Source organism: Molothrus aeneus, chromosome 10, assembly GCF_037042795.1.
Source record: "Molothrus aeneus isolate 106 chromosome 10, BPBGC_Maene_1.0, whole genome shotgun sequence".
Classification (NCBI taxonomy): Eukaryota; Metazoa; Chordata; class Aves; order Passeriformes; family Icteridae; genus Molothrus; species Molothrus aeneus.
Window position 1 is genome coordinate 4,249,854 of NC_089655.1, and position 19,030 is coordinate 4,268,883.

General features: G+C 47.0%; 1 protein-coding gene across 1 annotated transcript in view; it reads left to right on the forward strand.

Annotated features, from left to right (window-relative positions):
* FARP2 (FERM, ARH/RhoGEF and pleckstrin domain protein 2) overlaps positions 1 to 18,499 on the forward strand; it is a 73,144-nt gene extending 54,645 nt beyond the window's left edge. The window contains exons 16-27 of the mRNA XM_066556574.1: positions 1,178 to 1,311; positions 2,164 to 2,245; positions 4,020 to 4,257; positions 5,668 to 5,798; positions 6,525 to 6,593; positions 7,001 to 7,090; positions 7,757 to 7,839; positions 9,948 to 10,066; positions 10,848 to 11,011; positions 13,866 to 13,973; positions 14,940 to 15,091; positions 16,878 to 18,499. Of these exons, the coding sequence (XP_066412671.1) occupies positions 1,178 to 1,311; positions 2,164 to 2,245; positions 4,020 to 4,257; positions 5,668 to 5,798; positions 6,525 to 6,593; positions 7,001 to 7,090; positions 7,757 to 7,839; positions 9,948 to 10,066; positions 10,848 to 11,011; positions 13,866 to 13,973; positions 14,940 to 15,091; positions 16,878 to 16,965 (1,458 nt within the window). The 3' untranslated portion in view covers positions 16,966 to 18,499. The remainder of the gene's footprint in view (positions 1 to 1,177; positions 1,312 to 2,163; positions 2,246 to 4,019; positions 4,258 to 5,667; positions 5,799 to 6,524; positions 6,594 to 7,000; positions 7,091 to 7,756; positions 7,840 to 9,947; positions 10,067 to 10,847; positions 11,012 to 13,865; positions 13,974 to 14,939; positions 15,092 to 16,877) is intronic.
* The last annotated feature ends 531 nt before the right edge of the window (positions 18,500 to 19,030 follow it).

Sequence of the window (19,030 nt, forward strand, 5' to 3'; positions counted from 1 at the left end):
AAGTAGCTGTCCCCTTCCTTGTTGCATAGCTCCTTTTGTGGGGGAGCAGATACCTTCCCTGGACTTCCAGCAGCTGCATCCTGTGCCATCCTGATGACCTAGGCAAACTTTTGCTCTGAAAACTGTGAACAAGGAAAGCCTAAAAACATTTTGCAGGAGTCCCTTACCTTGTTCATATTACATGATTTTTAGTAATCTGTGTTTTCAGGCTAACTCTGATTTTGTGTTGCAACTGCACAACATTCTGTTTCAGTGATATCTGCCAGCTCTGCTTATAACCTGGCTGTCTTCTCTGTGGTTTTCCTTGGGAAGCTTTTAGCCTTGAAAAGCTTTTAGCCTTGTGCCTTTGGATCTGTGAGCAGATGGCAGTTGCAAAGGGCATTGAACCCATGGGGGTTTGAAGAGTTTCTTCTTGTTTTGTTGCTTCTGTTTCTTCCTCCTCCTTTCACCCAGAATAGACAAGTGAGTCCCAGTTTGGAGGGCAGCATGAATTTCTAGTTCATGTGCTTCTAAAAGAGCTTTTTTTGTTCATGAGCTCCATGTCTGAGCACTGTGACTGTTGCCTTTCTATAAGCTGTTGTTTTAATTTCATTTAAGAAAAGCTTGAGTCCCTCAATGCTGCGTGGCCTCAGTGGAGGTGTTCTCTGCAAGCTCATTGAGCACCATCTCACTCCAATTCCTCCTACAGGCTTCCCAGCACTTCTCCTAAAAGAAGGGGGAAAAATCTCAGAGGATTTTTGTAATGTCCCCATCCCTGCCAGAAGCACTAAAGCTGTGGAATGTGACCTCAACGAGATGTCTTCAGCTGAGTGACTGGCACAGGCTCCAGGCCTATGAGAGCAGTTTTATCTGCGTGGAAGTGGCAGCAGCTGGGGCAGCCCCTGGGTAACTGACTGTCACTCAGCTGTCCCCAACCATCCCATCATTGCATTCAGAAACCAGCTTGTGCCCACAGCCAGCCATGGGCCTCATCTTCCTCATATTTGGCAAGGAAAAAAAAAAAATCCCATCTTTTCATTTTTCACAAATTACATCTTCCCTAAGTATTACTTCTTCCTTCCTGCTTTTTCCCTGTGCATACCCTCTCCTCCCCCATCACTGTAGGAGCAGGAACTTTCATGCTAACCATGAATTTCTGAAGCAGAGACATTGATGAGACTTTGTGGCTTTCTGGCAGTGGTTCCGCAGTGCTGTGATCAAGGAGAACGCCATGCCCGAGGGCCTGATGACCCTGCTCTTCTCCAACATAGACCCCATCTATGAGTTCCACAGAGGCTTTCTGAAGGAGATTGAACAGAGGCTCTCCCTCTGGTAAGTGACCAGGGGGACCTTTTTATACATCCTCACATCAAAACCACACTGCAGTTGGTATTTCCGCATCAATAGAAGCAAGGAGAAATCTTTTATGAAATTAAAGCTGTGAAAAAAGTATGGGCCTTGTTGCACAAAGGCCATTTTCCAATCTTTGCTTTGTATATAATATCTTGTAGCTGTATGACTTGTGCACCAGACTGAGGGTTTTGTAATTACAGAATCATTTAGCTTGGAAAACACGTTTAAGATCATCAATTGTTGATATAACCTGATAGTGCTTATTAAGCCTTAGAAAAAAGAAGGAGCACAAGATCAAAAAGATGATGCATGTGTTTTTTCCCCACCTTTAATGAAATCTCCAGGTGAAAATCTAGGAAACATTTTTGTGATTAAAGTGGGAGTTTGGTTCTTGCAATGCAGTTTATTTCATAGATGATGTTTTTAGTCTTTTAAACTTTATATTATTTTCTCCTGACCTGCCATGTTATATATTACAATATAACTCCCTTTCAAAAGGAGGTGATCAACATAAACAAAGTATGAGCAGAAATAAATTCACAAAATCAGGTGGGGTTGTGTTATGACATTTATGAAACATAAAGCTTTCAAATAGACTTTCACTCCAGTTCCTTTCTAGTCCTTTCTCAGTTTTTTAAGCATGTTTTTGTGATTGCTGTTTTGTGCAGCATCCATATTTAACGTACTAAGTTTTCAATCTGAACATTGAAATCAGAATATCAAATGCCTAAAGATTTTTGTGAATTACAAGGGAAGATGGAGGGAGAAAACAGAAATTTCTTGATTCCCCATGCATGTTGCCTTTTTCTTTGCTCCTCATGTGTGTTCCAGGGAAGGCAGAAGCAATGCCCACGTGAAGGGGGATTTCCAGCGCATCGGGGATGTCATGCTCAGGAACATGCACGCTCTCAAGGTAACACAGGATGCAAGACCTGGAATTTGGGGATTATTGAGATGTTCTGTTTTGTTTTGTTTTGTCAAGGATCAGAGCTCAAGGTTAATATTTCCATTCATCACAGAATCCCAGGAGGGTTTGGGTTAGAAGTGGCCTTAAAGCCCATTTCATTCCACCCCCACCCAAGGCAGGGACACCTTCCCCTATCCCAGGCTGCTCCAAGCCCTGTCCAGCCTGGCCTGGGACACTTCCAGGGATCCAGGGGCAGGCACAGCTTCTCTGGGCACCCTGTGCCAGGGCCTCACCACCTGTTATGGTCTGGTTCTTAAAATTATTAGAACTGCAAAAAAAAATGCAAATGAGACCATATGCCAAAGTCAATACTATGGGCTTTATTTAATAGTAAATATCAGAGAGAGAGGGAAGAGAAAGAAATAGAAAAGAGGAGGGGGAACAGAAAGACAGGGACAGAGACAGATTAAAGGAAATATCACCACTCTACATCCCACCAGTGTCCTGATGATCCTGTCCAGCTGGTCTTCTTGGTGGTGAGGGTCCCCCACAAAACATAGAATCCAAGGGATTAAAATGTGCTCAGGCCAGGTGGAATGCTCAGGTACCTCCCCTGGAGGGGGGCCAGTCTTACACAGTCTGTTGCAGCAGACTGAATCCTGTGCAGTCCTGTGCAGTCCTGTGGTGCAAGGCCACAGGAGTGAGTCTGGGGAGCACTTTGGGGGGGTCTTTGATGGATTATGACCCCCCCTCAGCTGCCTCCCACGTGCATGTCCCATGGATGTGGCCATCCTGGGGTTGGGGGGTTTTACAACTGATCCAGTTGGTCTGGGGGAAGATGGGTGTTCACTGCCTCTGACCAGAGGTTTTGCTAAGCACCCAAAACTCTCCTCCTCTCCCCTTTTTTTGGGGGTTCTGTGCAAACCTGGCCTCTTGGGCTATGGCCTCTCCCACCCAAACCAGACTGGAATGATTTTCTGCTGGGTTTGGCTTTCTTGAGCATGTATTTTTTTCTCTCTGCCTTGTTTATTCTCCCTAGGCCCGTGATTATTGAATAATAGTGTTCCCTTTATCTTATCAAGACATCTTAACTCTCAGTCCAAAGTTCCAGTCAGGCATCTTCAGGGAGGGCTGGGCTTCTGTGACTGTAGCTTCTTTACACACCAGGAAAAATGTTCCTAACAAAGTTTTAGCCATGAACTATCAGATTCTAGTATCTGACACCACCCTCACAGGGAAGAATTTCTTTCCAATATCTCATCTAAACCTTTTCTTTTTCAGTCAATCTTGAATAACTTGCAAACAGTTACTGTTGAGAAACAATTTTAAAAAAAGCATGGTAAAATAATTGCAGGAAGGTTTTGTATCACTGTTGCTTATTTAGCCACCTACATTTACCTTGAGAAAAGGTGTTTGTTGGTTATTGAGCAGAAAACAAAGAAAAATTATTTATTTAGCTCCCCTACTGAGACCTTGATTCACAAGGCAGAATAATTTCTTCTGAAATGAAATCAGCTTTATTTGGTGCAGAGTGCCTATGTGGGACAGTTACATTAGTGCTGCAGTAATGGAGTCATTATTTAATTAAAACCAGTGGCTTGAATGGGAGTGCAGGAGTGTGGGACTGCTATTTCCACCAGCATTTGGTATTCCCAGCAGGCACAGGTACAATGCCATACAAACACCTATTTTGACCTTGACTGGGAGCTGCCTGCCACTTCCTTTAATGATGAAAGGCTGTTTTCCTTTGATCCAAGTCACTTTTTGTCCATTTCCACAGGAGTTCACCGGTTACCTGCAGAAACATGACGAGGTCCTGACGGAACTGGAGAAAGCAACCAAACGCCTCAAGAAGCTGGAGATGGTTTATAAGGAGTTTGAGCTGCAGAAGGTTTGCTACCTGCCCCTCAACACCTTTCTGCTCAAACCCATCCAGAGACTGATGCACTACAAGCTGATCCTGGGGAGGCTGTGCAAGCACTACACAGCAGAGCACCGGGACTTCGCCGACTGCCGCAGTGAGTGAGCGCCCAGTGTGGGCAAGATGAAACAGGAGAGCCTTACAAATATGATTGGCTGGCAAAAGATTTTGAGAATATGGAAACTATAAGTGAGATTGAAATGAAAGCAAGCTTTGAGATACCTTAGTTACTGAACAACTGGAAAACAATGGCATGGCTGGCTGAAGGTAATCCCCTTTTGATGGAACAACACCCTCTGCTTGCAGACAGGCCCAAGGGTCAGAGCAGACCCTGCCAGCTTGGCAGAAGGGGCCCAAAGAGGAGTTTTTAGGGTTTAAAATGTAACACAGTATGGTAATGTAGTGATTCTTATAGGCTGTATGGAAATGCTATAGGATTTATATATTGTGCTAGATTGGTTAGTGAGAATCAGAATATTCAGCGCAGAAGATTTATTGTATTCTAATGGGAACCTCACTCTCTTACCCTTTTATGCTCTTATCCTTTTACTCTCTCACCCTCTCATCCTCTCTCCCCCTCTCTTCTCTCAGTCCTGCTCTGAGCTGTGCCTGGCAGCTCCCAGCAGGGCCCTGCACCTTTGCAATGAACCCCAAGTTCCTGCCCTGGCTGCAGAGATCTCTGCTCTCCGACCATCCCACCCCCCTGGCTCCTACAGCCCAGCCCTGTCCTGCTGGCAGCACCCTCCCCATGGACACCCTAAACCCTGCCTGTGCCCTGGGAACACAAGAATTACACACTCATAGAATCTCAGAATGGTTTGGGTTGAAAGGGAGCTTAAAAGTCAGCTCATTCCCTTTCCACTATGGACAGGGATAATTTTGCTAGATCAGGATGCTCAGAGCCCGGTCCAGCCTGGCCTTGAACACTTGGTTCACTTATTTTCAGTTATGTCCACAAATTCAATGTAAGTGCCTCTTTTTCCTGGCATTCCAGGAAGTTGTTTTCTCATGATGGATCCCAAAGCTGGAAAATTAGTCCTTTACTTGTCTTCTAGCAGGAAAAAAAAGAGAAGGTTTTTTTACAACCTTTTTGTCATTTAGATGTAAAAATGTGACCAAAAAATGCTTGTTTTGCAGCATCAGAAGTGTGTGTAGTAAAGTCCATTCATGACAAAGTAATCTTTGGCAGAAATAGTTTGGTTTGATTTTTTCATTTACTTTCAGCTACATAGTGAATATTTTTTGTTTAAGCAAAATCTCAGATACACAATGATCTACAGAAGCATGGGAAATGCCGTGAAGTTGCTTGCTCTTTTTACTCTTCTCTAAAATACACTTAAATTGGCATTTGGACTGGGTGGTCATTGTAGGTCCCTTCCATATGAACCATTCTGTTCCAGAATTGGCTGTAAATTTCAGTTCTTAATTTCAGATTCAGTTTCCCAGGGGTGAGATGGGTGGCCTGGGTTGCTCTGCTCTGGTCCCATTGGTGCTGTTCTCCACACAGATGCCCTGAAGGAAGTCACAGAAATGACCTCACAGCTGCAGCACAGCCTCATCCGCCTGGAAAACTTCCAGAAGCTTACAGAGTTGCAGCATGACCTCATTGGGGTAGACAATCTCACAGCACCTGGCAGGGTAAGTGCCTCTGCTTAGTTTTTAGAGCCTTTGCTGGTTTTATCTCCAAGGAAGTGCCTTTGAAGAGTGCCATCACTGCCCCTCTGGTCTGTGTCACTTCATGTAACTGTCCCTTAGTGAATGCCATGGATGATGGGATCATCACCTTGCTGATATTCTGAGGAATAGATCAGAAAGATTCTGCTTAGACTCTGGCTCAGTTTTGTGTTCCCAGTACAGATATTGGGTGTGCTGGGGTGTGTCCTACTGGAAATGCACTCCCAGCTCTGCTTGTGTCTGCCTGGTGCAAACTCAAGAGAGCACAGGGGTGGTGAGAGCACAGCACTGGGCTGAACTGGTCTGGGTGCCTCTGTATTACAGGAGTTTGTGCAGTTCCTGCCTGGTTTTTTTGTTTCTTTGTTTTTGATATAAATACAGGAGCATTGCATGGGCTTTGGGGATGCTCTGGCAGTCACTGCAGTGGGATGTAAGTGTGATAGGTGAACTGCTGGTGTCCAACAGGAATTCTGCTCCTTTCCCCTCTCTTCCTTCACTGATTTAAATGCTGCCTGCAGCAAGGAGCTGATTCATGTCACAAAAAAGGAAGGAAGGTGTCATTGACTCCAAGAAATCTGTTAGTGGTCATTGCTGGGCATCAATCAACAGCTGTGTACTCTGGGATGAAAATAAAATTCCCTCAAGTCAGGAAAGATCGAATATGGTTTAACTTTTCCTTTTCCACTGCAGGAGTTTATCCGGGAAGGTTGCTTGTACAAGCTCACTAAGAAGGGTTTACAGCAGAGGATGTTCTTTCTGGTGGGTGTTGCTCCTGACTTTTATAAACCCAAAGTCTTCAAGATAAAGTTGTTGGGGAAGTGTGTTTTTATGTACTTGTGCTTAAAATCAGCACCTGAGACTGAAAACTCATGCTAAGCAATGTTTTTAGAGGGTGTGGTTGTGGTACTACTCTCTGGTCCTTGGTTCCTTAATGGCACAGAGTTTTAACTGAATTAAAAAAATTAATTTCCTCTTTTATGAGTAAACAAAAGAGAGGTTGGAAGGGTAGTTGGCCAAACTGGCAGAGAAATGGCATTTTTCATGCATCTACAGTGGCCTTTAAACAACAGATTTTCAAGGAGATGTCAAAAAAGATTTTCAAGGAGATGTCCTTGACCCTGCCTGCTGCTTTCAGAGCACTGATTGTTCTCTTCCTGCCTTTCCAGTTCTCAGATATGTTACTGTACACAAGCAAAGGGGTCACAGGGACAAATCAGTTCAAAATCCACGGACACCTCTCTCTGCATGGCATGTTGGTAAGTGGTTCCATGTTGCACCACAGGGTTAAGGAAGTGGCTTTGCCTAAGGCAGGCTGAGGAAATCCTTCAGGGCACGAGGACCAAAGCCACAAACTGCTCCAAGGCAGGTCTCAGCAGCAACTGGACCCTGATATGTGTCAAACAGAGCTTTCTTTATCTGCAGGTGATCAGTCTGTTCCTTCCACATTAGCCAAACAGCTGGAGCACACTCTTTTGCCCATTCATTTTCACACTGCTGTGAGAGGCTGATCTGGAAATAGGGATTTATTTACTCTGGTGTTTTGTCCCCCTGCACACACCTGGGCATGTAATCAATGCTCCTGCCTCCCCACACCTTTTCTAACAGGATTGTTCTTTCTGTCTTTGGTTTGCAGCTGATAGTGCTTGACCCCCCGGTGAGTAATGAGCCAAATCTGCTCCAACCCTTCCTTTCCCTGCCCTGCTGGAAGTGCTGCTGTGCCCCTGCAGTAGAAACACACCATAGATTTCCATAGAGAGCCAAAATAGACTTGAAAGTAGCTGGTATTCATCAGAGAGTTGCTGTTCTGCACTCCTGCAGCCAGGCTGGAATCCTGTTTGACTCCAGTCCCAGCCAGCACAGGACAGTTTTAGTGTTTATTGGTGACTGAGCACTGATGAGAAAAATCTTTTCTTTTCCTGCAGGTGGAGGAGAGTGAGAATGAATGGTCTGTCCCACACTGCTTCACAATCTATTCTGCACAGAAAACCATAGTGGTGGCAGCCAGGTAATCCTGCTTTTCCTGTGGCTTTGATGCATTCCTTCTCCAGAAAGTTACTGCTCAAGTGGTGCACAGCCAGAGGGGTGTTTCATGCACCCTCTGGACTTCAAAATAAGCCCAGGACTCTTCACAGCACCTTTTTCAGTGTTGGATTTTGAGAAGCAGCAGTTAGTTTATCCTGGGCTGATCCCAGGGTGGGCAGCAGGAAAGGGATTGGGATTGTGCCCCTCTGCCCTGCTGAGGTGACACCCCACCTGCAGAGCTGCCCCAGCCCTGGGGCCCAGCACAGGAAGGGCCTGGAGCTGCTGGAGAGAGTCCAGAGGAGGCACCAGGGTGAGCAGAGGGATGGAGCAGCTCTGCTGGGAGGAAAGGCTGGCACAGCTGGGCTTGTTCTCCTCTCCTTCTCCTGGAGAGGAGAAGCTCTGGGGTGACCAAATTGTGGCCTTGCAGTGCCTGAAGGAGCTGACAAGGAAGATGGAAAAAGGCTTTGGACAGGGGCCTGTAGGGACAGGACAAGGGGGAATGGCTCCCCACTGCCAGAGGGAAGGGTTAGATGGGATATTGGTGAGAAATCCTTCCCTGTGAGGGTGCTGAGGCCCTGGCACAGGGTGCCCAGAGCAGCTGTGGCTGCCCCTGGATCCCTTGGAGTGCCCAAGGCCAGGCTGGATGGGGCTTGGAGCAGCCTGGGATAGTGGGAGGTGTCCCTGCCCATGGCAGGGGGTGGGATGAGATGGGCTTGAAGGTCCCTTCCCACCCAAACCATCCTGTGATTCTGTGATTCTGTGTTTCTGTCTGACCCAAAACACAAACAGCAGCAATAAGTTTGCCATTGTGTTTGTTTATTTGGGAATTGCCAGTGTCATCCTTCAAACCACTTCAGAAAACAAAAATCTAAACATACAAATGTTTTAGAGATCCAAAGAATGACAATTCAGAACATATGAATTGCTGTGAGGAGGGGACAGTTCCTGCAGAATCTCATGGAGGAAGCTGGGGAAAAATTAAAGGCTGACTTGGAAATGAAAACAATCCTTTTTCAGCCTCAATTATCCCTGTGCAGTGAATTTGGTGCCTTTTTGTAATTAGGGTGGCTCCTACACCTGGTGTCAGGATCAGCTTTAGGAGTTTTTGTCTCTCTGCAAGTCTGCTGTGAAAACCCAGCTGGAATCAGGAATGCCAACAATGCAGGGTGGGAGCACTAAATCTCAACCTTAAATCACAGGGGTTTTACTGCTTGCTGACCTGTTCTTGACAAATAACCACTACACTATATTTATAAATCAGGTGTGTAGTGGCACAGGAGCCAATATGTTTGGTATGCAGATATATTTTTTTAAATTCCAACCTAACACCTGAGAATGGAATTTATTATTTTTTTTAAGATCAACCATTTCTCAGCAGCTGTGAGTGCTTGAAAGATTCCTAAATTTAGAAAAATAAATAGAATTTTTACCTTGTCATGACTTTAAAATAGCTCAAAGGTTACCTATCAAAAATAAAAATTGCTGCTAGGCTTAGACCACGTGTGGAATTTTCAGTCTAAATTAAAAACTTTCAGAAAAAAGGGGTGGTTACCAAAAAAAAGAAATGTTGTAGCTGTGTCTAAAGCCAAACCTGCCACTGTTGCATCCCTGTGGATACAGATACACCTTGAAGGGCTGGGAAGGTCTCACATTGTAGGATCCTGGGAAGGGGGAAGGAGGTTTCCTCTTCCTGCACTCTGGGTTTTACTTGCTTGAGATGTCAGGTGCTCTTTAAAAGATGGGCTGTGCTTCAGGCTGCCATTTATCCTTCAAAAAAATCATGGCTCATATCCCCCAGAATGTTCCAGAATTCCTCTCCTGACCCCTGCCAGCTGTCTGTTCGTTTTATTTGCTGTAGAGTCCAGGTGTTTAATTGTTAATTTAATCTTGTTTCAAGGCTTGACTATAGAGGTGGAGGCTGTATGAGGTCCGTTTCCCCTCTGGAAAGCTCCTGCTTTGGAGGAATTCTAATTTTGGTTTTATTTACCTAGTGGAATGATTCTGTGCCTTGTTTTGGGCAGTGACCTGTGCCTTCAGCCCTGGGCACAGCCCTGGGCTGGCAGATGCCCATTGCCCCTGCTTCCCTTGCAGCACCCGCCTGGAGATGGGCAAGTGGATGGAAGATCTGAATGTGGCCATTGAGATGGCCAAGAAATCCACAGAGAAATCTGAGATGCTTCTGGAAAATTCCGTCTGCAACCGCTCCAACAGTGAGTGCTGTTCCCTGCCCCCCTGAAAGCAGCAGATGTCCTGTCCTTTCTGCTTTGCCTTCTGTGAGTCTGATGACATAAATGACATATTTTTATAGTTCATATGATGATGGAGAATTAATTGGGCTTTGGTTTTAATCAAAAGAGATATCCCTGTCTTCCTAGACTGATGTTCAAGATAGCTTTAAATGCAGCAGAGATGCTCCCATTGCAGAGTTGTTAATTTTATAATGTCCCTTATAAAGGGATTTTATAGAATCCTAAAAGCCCTCACATAGATTTTTCTCACTTTAACTAAGTGCTGAGTTTTTTTGTCCAAAATGTAGAGTCTCTGGAGGTCAGCATTTACAGCCCAGTATTCCTGTGCCTGTCTGGTGGTGTTATGGCTGTACTGAAACATGGAGTATTTTTTCTTGGAGACCTCTGTTCTGTTCCTTGACTCAAGGAGCAGAACTGTCACAGCACTGACTCAAACCACTCTGTGATTTTATTCTAGTGGAAGGTGTCCCTGCCCGTGGCAGGGGGTTGGAATGATGAGCTTTAAGGTCCCTTCCAACCCAGACCATCCTTTGATCCTGTGAGCCAGCTGGCCCAGGCAGAACTGAGTAATGAAACCCAGACTGACGTGCTCAGAGTGGTGCAGGAGCTGTGTAACCAGTTCAGTGTGACATTCTTAAACATGGCCATGGCAAGAGAAAACCTCCTTTCTCAGGCATCCCAGCTTCTCTTCCTTTTCTATTGCACAGTTCACTTAAAGCACTACCCCGTTCTCGTCCCCCAGGATCCTCTGATGAGGTGTCAGTAGAGCAGGAGTCAGAAGATGACATTCACTCCTCCCGTAGCTCCCTGGACAGGCAGAGCCAGCCCCGTGCCAACACCACGGTGCACGTGTGCTGGTACCGCAGCACCAGCGTCTCCATGGCCGACCACAGCGCGGCCGTCGAGGTACCCGGGCCAGCCCTGGCCCCTCCTGCCCCCTCTCAGCCTGGCACAGCTGCTGTGCCCAGAGAGAGCATGGCCACCCACCCCCTCTGCATGCTGTCCCCTGTCTGGCTGTCTGTGTGTCTGCTCTCCGTGCAGCAGGGCTTTGCTTGGGCAGCAGGAACAAAGCGGGGAAGGGTTAAAGGAAAGCCAGGATATGCTGGGGCTGAATTCTCCTTTGGGTGTCGCCCTGCTTTGCTGGAGGACTGGGCACTGGCACTGCTGCTGCACTGCTGGGCACTGGCACTGCTGCTGCACTGCTGGGCACTGCTGGTGCACCTCAAATCCAGGGGTTTTGGGACCCTCATGACAAGAAGGACTTTGATGGGCTGGAGCATGTCCAGAGAATGACAGTGGAGCTGGGGGAGGGTCTGGAGCACCAGGAGCAGCTGGAGGGGCTCAACATGGAGAAAAGGAGGCTCAGGGGGTGTTTTTTGTGGGTTTTTTTGGTTTTATTTTTGGGGTTTTTTTTAGAAAAGGCAAAGAAGGCTTTATTCAAAAGAACTGCGTGGTTTTTATAGAGTGGTACGATAGATTCTGTTCTATTGGCTGACTAACAGAAACATCTTTCTCATCCACTGTCTTTGAGAGGAACAGAAAAATAAAGTAGAAAAACACTACTTGCAAATTGTTTATAGTCAACAAGTTATCACATCTTTCTAGCTCCCTAAAACTTTCCACAAGCTGCTGTGAGAAATGCTTGCTGTTTCTCTCTCTCTCTGTCCCATGGCATCTCCAGGGGGGACCTTCTGGCTTTCCACAACTCCGTGACAGGAGGGGGCAGCCAGGTGGGAGTTGGGCTCTGCTCCCAGGGAACAAGGACAGGACAAGAGGGAAATGGCCTCAAGCTGCACAGTGGAGGCTCAAGTTGGGAATCAGGAGGAATTTTTTAGCAAAAAGAGTGGTTAGCATTGGAACAGGCTGCCCAGGGCAGTGGTGGGGTCACTATCCCCAGAAATGTTCAGAGAATGTGTGGATGTGGCCCTTTGCTAAATTGTTATGTGGGATTAGGTCAAAGGTTGGACTTGATGATTTTGGAGGTCTTTTCCAGCCTTAGTGGTTCTATGATTATAATGGTCCCCTCTCCATGATATTTTCCTTTAGAGACTGACTGCTGTACTGAGCTCTGCTTAGCTGCTGTACTGCACCCAGAATTAAGGAGAGTTCAGTTGGAATTCTCTGCCCTTCCCTTCCTGGCAGGACTGAGCAGCCAAGTGTCTTTTCATGGCAGCATCATTTCATGCTGAGCAGAGATGTTCATTATGGAGGTGTTCAAGGCCAGGTTGGATGGGAGTCTGAGCAACCTGGTCTGGAGGAAGGGGTCCCTGCCCATGGCAGGGGTTGAAACCAGATGAGCTCTAAGGTCCCTTCCAACCCAAACCTTTTTGGGTTCTGTGAGCCACTGGTTCCTGCAGTCTTGCTGTTCCCCACAGTGCAAGGCAGCACTGGTGGCACATTTGGGCACTGAATCCTGCAGGTTTCGAGGCTGATCAGCTCAGCACTCCTTACACTGCTTGCAGCAACTCTGGTTTTACTTTAGGCAGCAGTTTGGCAGGGCAGGACACCTGCCTGGAGGCTGGGAAGACTTCCAGAAATGGGAAGGACCCTAAATAACATGGACAGAAAAAGGAGGTCACTAACCTGACAAAAGCAATGGGGCAGGGGACTGCAGCTGTGTCTGTGCCTGCCTGTCCTGCTCTGCTCTTGAGGCACTTGTTTAAGGGGGGTTAAACTTTTGGGCACTGGAGCTCCTGTGTTTTTCTGGTCGAGACTGTGTGCATCAGCTTGGTAAGGAAGTGCTGTAGATGTGACCTGGGCTCAAGGTACAGACACTGGGCACTTGAGCTGTTGTGGTTTCTGTTGGAGGGGCCAGGCCTTTCCCTGCTGACAGCTGGGCAAAGACACCAGCTGACAGTTCTGTGCATGGATAACAAGCCCACCCTGCTGCAGGCTCTGGGATGGAACGTGTGGGTTCCTGCACTCGCTCTCACTCTGATCTGTTCCATGTTCTAACACCGTCACTTTTTTCACAATCCATTTTCCTTTGACAGCCACCTTTCTTGCATCACTCCTTTCACCCTAACATTCTGTTTTTCTCTTTCTCTCCTCCTTTCTCTGCTCAGTTTTCTGCTCTCTTGCTGTTTCTCCAGAGCTTCCTCCTCGCTATTTGCTGGGCCAGGCCCAACGGCCCAACACAATCACCCATGTTTGTTGGTACCGGAACCAGAGCCTTTCCCTGTCTGATTACTTGTGCATGATCCAGGTAAAGATGCCTCTCACATGTTGTGCTGGTGGGGAGGAGCCATGGGATGTCCAGGAAAATGTCCTGCTTCCTAACTGCTCACGTGAGGATCGTCATCCTCAGAGGCAGACGTGTACCACTGCCTTGTTAAGACAGGTTCTCCTGTTTATGCCTCAAAAAAATGGTTCTCTCTGTAAATCTGCCACAAATCCTGTCTTTTTCTCAAATTACAAAATTCCTATGCTGCCATTCCATGCCAGAGGCTTCCCTGTGCTGCTGGCTGACTCCAAGGCAGTGGTGTTCCCCTCCCTGCAGCCCCTTCCACGCCAGCTTTGCTTGGTGTAGCTGCCAGGTGTTGTTATCTCCCAGCTCTGCAATCCTCTGTGTCCTCTCCTGCTTTATTTCCCTTCTCACACAGTGTGTTCCACGTGGCTTTTCTGCATGTCAGAAAGGGTGGCTGGAAGGGAGGGACCCTGGTGGCTGTCACCATGCCTGGTGAAGGGACAGGAGCAGCGTTGGGCTGCAGCAGGATGGCAGCCTGTGATTTCAGAGAATTCTCTTTTCCTTCTGTGCCAGAACCAGCTCTCTGGGTATTTGCTGAGGAAGTTCAAGAACAGCAATGGCTGGCAGAAACTGTGGGTCGTCTTCACCAACTTCTGCTTGTTCTTCTACAAGACACACCAGGTGAGGGGGTGAAGGGCAGGGTCCTGGGGGCACCTGGGGATCCTGGGCTTTCAATCTCTGCTGTTTGAGGGAGAGCCCAAGGGGAAGAGGAGGCAATTCATAATGAAGCTGGTCTCTGAAATGCTGTGGGCATTTCTGTAGGGGGATAGAATATAACAAAATAAAGATAGTGTAGAAAGTAATCTTACCCCTAAGGAGTTGCAGCTGGGCCAATTATAAAGATTAGGAACAGGCCTGACTTTAACAGGCCACAGCTGTAAGCAATGAGAAGAAGAGTGCTATAAAAGGGTGGGGTGGCTGGTTGGGAAGGGAACTGGAGTCAGTGGCTGCTTTGTGAAGAAGAGAGAGTCAGAGCCTTGAGGAGCTGCCTATGAGAAACACCAGAAGGTATTAAACTTTTGAGGTAAAGAGACAACAGTATGGAACCCCTGTGATAAGATGACAACACATTTCCTGTGGAACTTAATCAGAATTTCCAGTTCTGATGGTGCTGAACTTGTGTGGGTGAGGGGGAAATGTCACCTCATGCAGTGACTGAGGGATGTGAGGGACACAGCAGCCTTTGGGCCTTCTTTGCCCACTTCTCTCTGTGCTGGGCTTCAGCTCAGCCTGACAGGCTCCAGGGATTTTTCTGCCCATGGTGCATTCAGTGCCTGCTTGATAATGAACCATGGTGCAGGGCAATTTTTTCATCTTATTAACCAAATAAGTTGTGATGACCCAGTAATTGGGTTATTCTGGCTTCTTGAAGAAGAAGGAAGAGGGAGCCCAGGAGGCGGCATTGGGCAGAGGAGCAGAAACAAATAACCATTAAAAAATGAAAAGAGTTGGGGGAAGGTTTAATTATAAACTGTTGGTGGCCTTGCAGAAGAGTTCTGCTGTTGTCTCCTGAGCAAGAGTGCACAGCCCTGCCCTGGGGCACACAGGGTGCCTGGCACTCAGGGCTGGGCTCTTGGGCTCTTGCAGGATGATTATCCCCTGGCCAGCCTCCCCCTGCTGGGCTACACGGTCAGCAGCCCTGTGGAGGCAGATGGCATTCACAAGGATTATGTCTTCAAGCTGCAGTTCAAGTCCCACGTCTATTTCTTCAGGGCTGAGAGCAAATACACCTTTGAGAGGTAATTTTCTGTTTTCTCTGTCTTGGTTTATAACCTGCTCTTAAATCAGTGGTTGATCATTCCATCCTCTTTTATAGTAATCAGGGAATGTAGGGAGTGATTGGCATGTGACTCCATTGATTCAGAATGCTGAACAATTGCTTTATCAAAACTATATTACATTATACTATATTAAAGAGATGCTATACTATACTAAATTACATACTAAAGAAAACTCCTGACTGTCTCCTGACAGTCAGGACACAGCTTTGAGTGATTGGGTAATTAATATTAACCAATTAATATTAACCAGGGAATGACTGGCATGTGACTCCATTGATTCAGAATGCTGAACAATTGCTTTATCAAAACTATATTATATTACATTATACTATACTATATTAAAGAGATACTATACTAAATTACCATACTAAAGAAAATACTAAATTAATTACAATTATTTTTATTGTAAATAAATTAAGACAATAATTACTAAATTCAATACAATAGCTAGTAATTACAATACTAAAGAAAACTCAGGGCTGTCTCCCAACAGTCAGGACACAGCTTTGAGTGATTGGTTAATTAATATAAACAACCGTCACCAGAATCCAATTACCAAATCCCTTCAGGTAAACAATCTTCCTAACACATTCCACATGTGCAAAAACAAGAAGAGCAGCAAGTAGAGATAAGAATTGTTTTCTCTTCTCTCTGTGCTTCTCCAGGAAAAATCCTGTGAGAGAATTATCTCTCTCTCTGTTCATAGAATGTGAATGCCACACTTTCTTTCCTCCTAGTCTGAGTGATCTTCCAGCTCATTCTCAGGAAGAGCATTCCCTTCTTTTTCCCACCAATGATATTTGGAGATCCCTCCTCTGACAGAACCTTCCTGTGTGTGGGGGAGCTGGGGATACACCTGGAGCTGAGAGCTCTGCTTTGTGCCAGGAGTCTGGGGCTTCCCTGGAGCCAATGTGGGAGGGGAAGGGCTGTGGGCTCTCAGCTCCTCCAGCTCTTGGGAGTCAGATTTCCAGGTTCTGGAAAGAGTTTTTTGGTTTTTATCTTCCATCTCTGAGAGCAGAAGTTACAACACAAGGCTGAGAGCAACAAGTGCAGGGCTCCCTTTCACTTGTCTGCTTTCTCTGTAATCACATTTTATTATTACCCTCTGTAATTACAATTAATTGCTCTTAGGGGCTTCCACAGAGTCCAAACTCTGTGAAATGCACCACAAAACTTTGCTGCTGTGTTGAGAACCCCTGCCCTGGGTCCTGCCATGCAGGGTTGGAGTGGTAGTTTTGGAATGTGGTTTTACTGAGGTGTCACACACTTGTGAACAGCTGAGGTATCAGCTACCTCAGCCATAAGTTGTGCTCTTTAATGCACTGGGCTCATGGTAAGGATTTCAGGGCAAAAATGTCCAATTCACAGTGGGTTTGTCTTGCTTTTTTCACTGTTGCTTTGCTTTCTTCCACAGAAGCAAGGCTGTTACCTATTTAGTAATTTATTGTTAAGAAAAGCAGTAATTATTATCAGCTTGTCACCCTTGATAACACTGAGGAGAGAGCACAGTGAGCTCTCATGAGAGTTCTCTGGAGCTCAGAGCACTGAGGACTCGTTACTTGGACAGGCAGCCACATTCTGCAGGGTATTTGCCACATCTCAAGGTGTCCCTTTGAAGAGTTAATTCTCCAGAAGACTTGTAAAAGCAAGAAAATGGCTGTTTTGGAAAGGGGTACAGCTCATAACAAAGCATGAGGTTCCCTGTGAGTGAGGGTTAAACATTTCTCATGTCTTTTCTTGGCAGGTGGATGGAGGTGATCAAAAGAGCCACCAGCTCTCCAGCCAGGTCGAGCCTGCTGCTGCCCAAGGAGAAGGACACTCACACAGAGTGATGCAGGGCAGAGCTGGATCTCTGCTGGCAACACCAACAAACAGGCAGGAACAGGAGGCTCTGGAGCTGGCAAAGCAAAGAGCCAGGAGGCTCCTTCCCCCCAGAATGGCAGGTGGGGCTGCAGCCAGGGATCACATCCATTCCCAAAGGTGTGGGAGAGGGTCAGTCTGTTCCAGCTGGACCTGCTCAGAGAGCCCAACAAGAGCAGTGCTGGCTGCACTATCATGGAGGGGTTCTTGTTCCATGGTACCTGTACAGTGACACCTTCACCTGCCCTGAAGGCCGGTCCCACCTCCTTTTACATCTTGACTGGATGATCAGCACCAATGGGGGAAACCCAGCAGCCTCCAGGGGTGCAGCTGGCTGGCAGCAGTGGGTGCCAGGGCTCCCTGCCCTGCTGCTGGTGGGGCTGGCAGCACAGCCTGTCCTGCTGCTGCTGCTGTAACATCAGCCTGCTGGCACAGCTGCCTCAGACAAACAGGGACACGCCACGTGCTGCCTCACTCCCAGCTCATTCTGAGCAGCCACTGCAGCTCTCCCAGCACAGCTCTGCTCCTCAGGAGCTGTCAAGGCAGCAGCTTTCCAGGCAAGCTGAGTCTCTGTGGAGGTGTTGGTGGATTGTGGATCGGTGCAGGGGGGTGCATGGTTTGTCCTCTGAACTCAATCACTGTTCTCATATCACAGCTCCAGTTCCTTTATCCCTTAGTAGGAGTTAAGTAAGGCATGGGATGGCAAACACTCTCCACTCTGGTGTGGGTGTTTTCAAGGCATTTAAGCACTGTAGGAGAACAAGCCTCTGAAAGTCAGTGTTGCTTGTGCTTTTGTCATGCAAAGACTTGTGAAAATCCCTAATCTTCTAGTTCAGCTCGGGGTGGGATCCATCTTCTGTTTCTCATGAAGGTGTAAAAGTCACTGGATTCCAGATGGAGCGTTAGTGTCTGTGGACTCTATTAAATTTCTGTATTAAATCTGAAATGCTTGCAGCTTGTTCTCTTTTGTACAGCTGTCACCTTTGGCTGCCTCCACAGAAGGACTGACATTTGCTAAGTGCCACAAGGTGCTGTTGGATGTGGCTTTGATGGCTGTGAGGACTCTGGTTTGTGTTAGATAGAAAAGTGTTTGTGTAGGAATGGAAGGAACAAGGCAGTGAAGCAGTGAAAGCAAGAGGAAAGTGTTGCATGCTGTGGGGATGGAGGAATGCGGAGATGCCATGGGACAGTGGGATGGACAGAGGCCAGCAGGAGTGTTCAGGTCTGGTCTCAAGCATTTGTGGGATGAGGACTGAGGGGAGGGGGAATCCAGAGGGATTTTCTTGCTTGGCATTTGCATCCTAGAGGAGTGACTGCAGACCCAGCCTTTGCCACTGCTGTTACAAAGACCATTGTCCCATCTAAGTTAAATGTACTTAATTTATTAGTGTCTTCATTTATTATTTTTTTAATTACCTGTTGTAGGTGTATCCATGTGGATTGATTAGACATGTTATACTGTGGCTGAATATGACTGTTCAAAGTAAATAGCATCTTGGTATAAAACTCTCTCAGCCTTTTATTCCTGTGCTCACCATCCCCATTCCTGGGCCCACCATCCAGGTTCAAGTTACTCAGTAGTTTTCCACATCTCTGGCTCTCAGCTCATCCTGTACCAAGTGCTCTCCATCCAAACTGGGGCTCCCACAGTGAGCAGGAATCTTCCCTTAAGGTCTCTGGGCTGGTGAGTGATTGATCCTTTTGTTGCTGCTGTGCTGAACCCACAGCTCAGCATCTCCCTTGAAGATGCAGTGGCTGAGTGGGGTCTCTAAACCAGGAGCCTCTGGGAGGACAGCAGGCACCTCAAGTCCCTTCTTGGTTTGACAATGCTGAGCTCAAATGTCTGTGCATTTAACGTGCAGGAGCACAAGCCAGGAAAGCCAAAAACGTTGGTGTTCCTGGCAAAACTGCAAGCACCTCACCTCAGTGAACTTTACCAATGGTGCAGTGGGTTATCCCCCAAGATGGAGACTCCACCACCTCCCCGGGCACCCCTGCCCCACCTGGGCCCAAGAGGAAGGCAGAGATCCCTGGTGC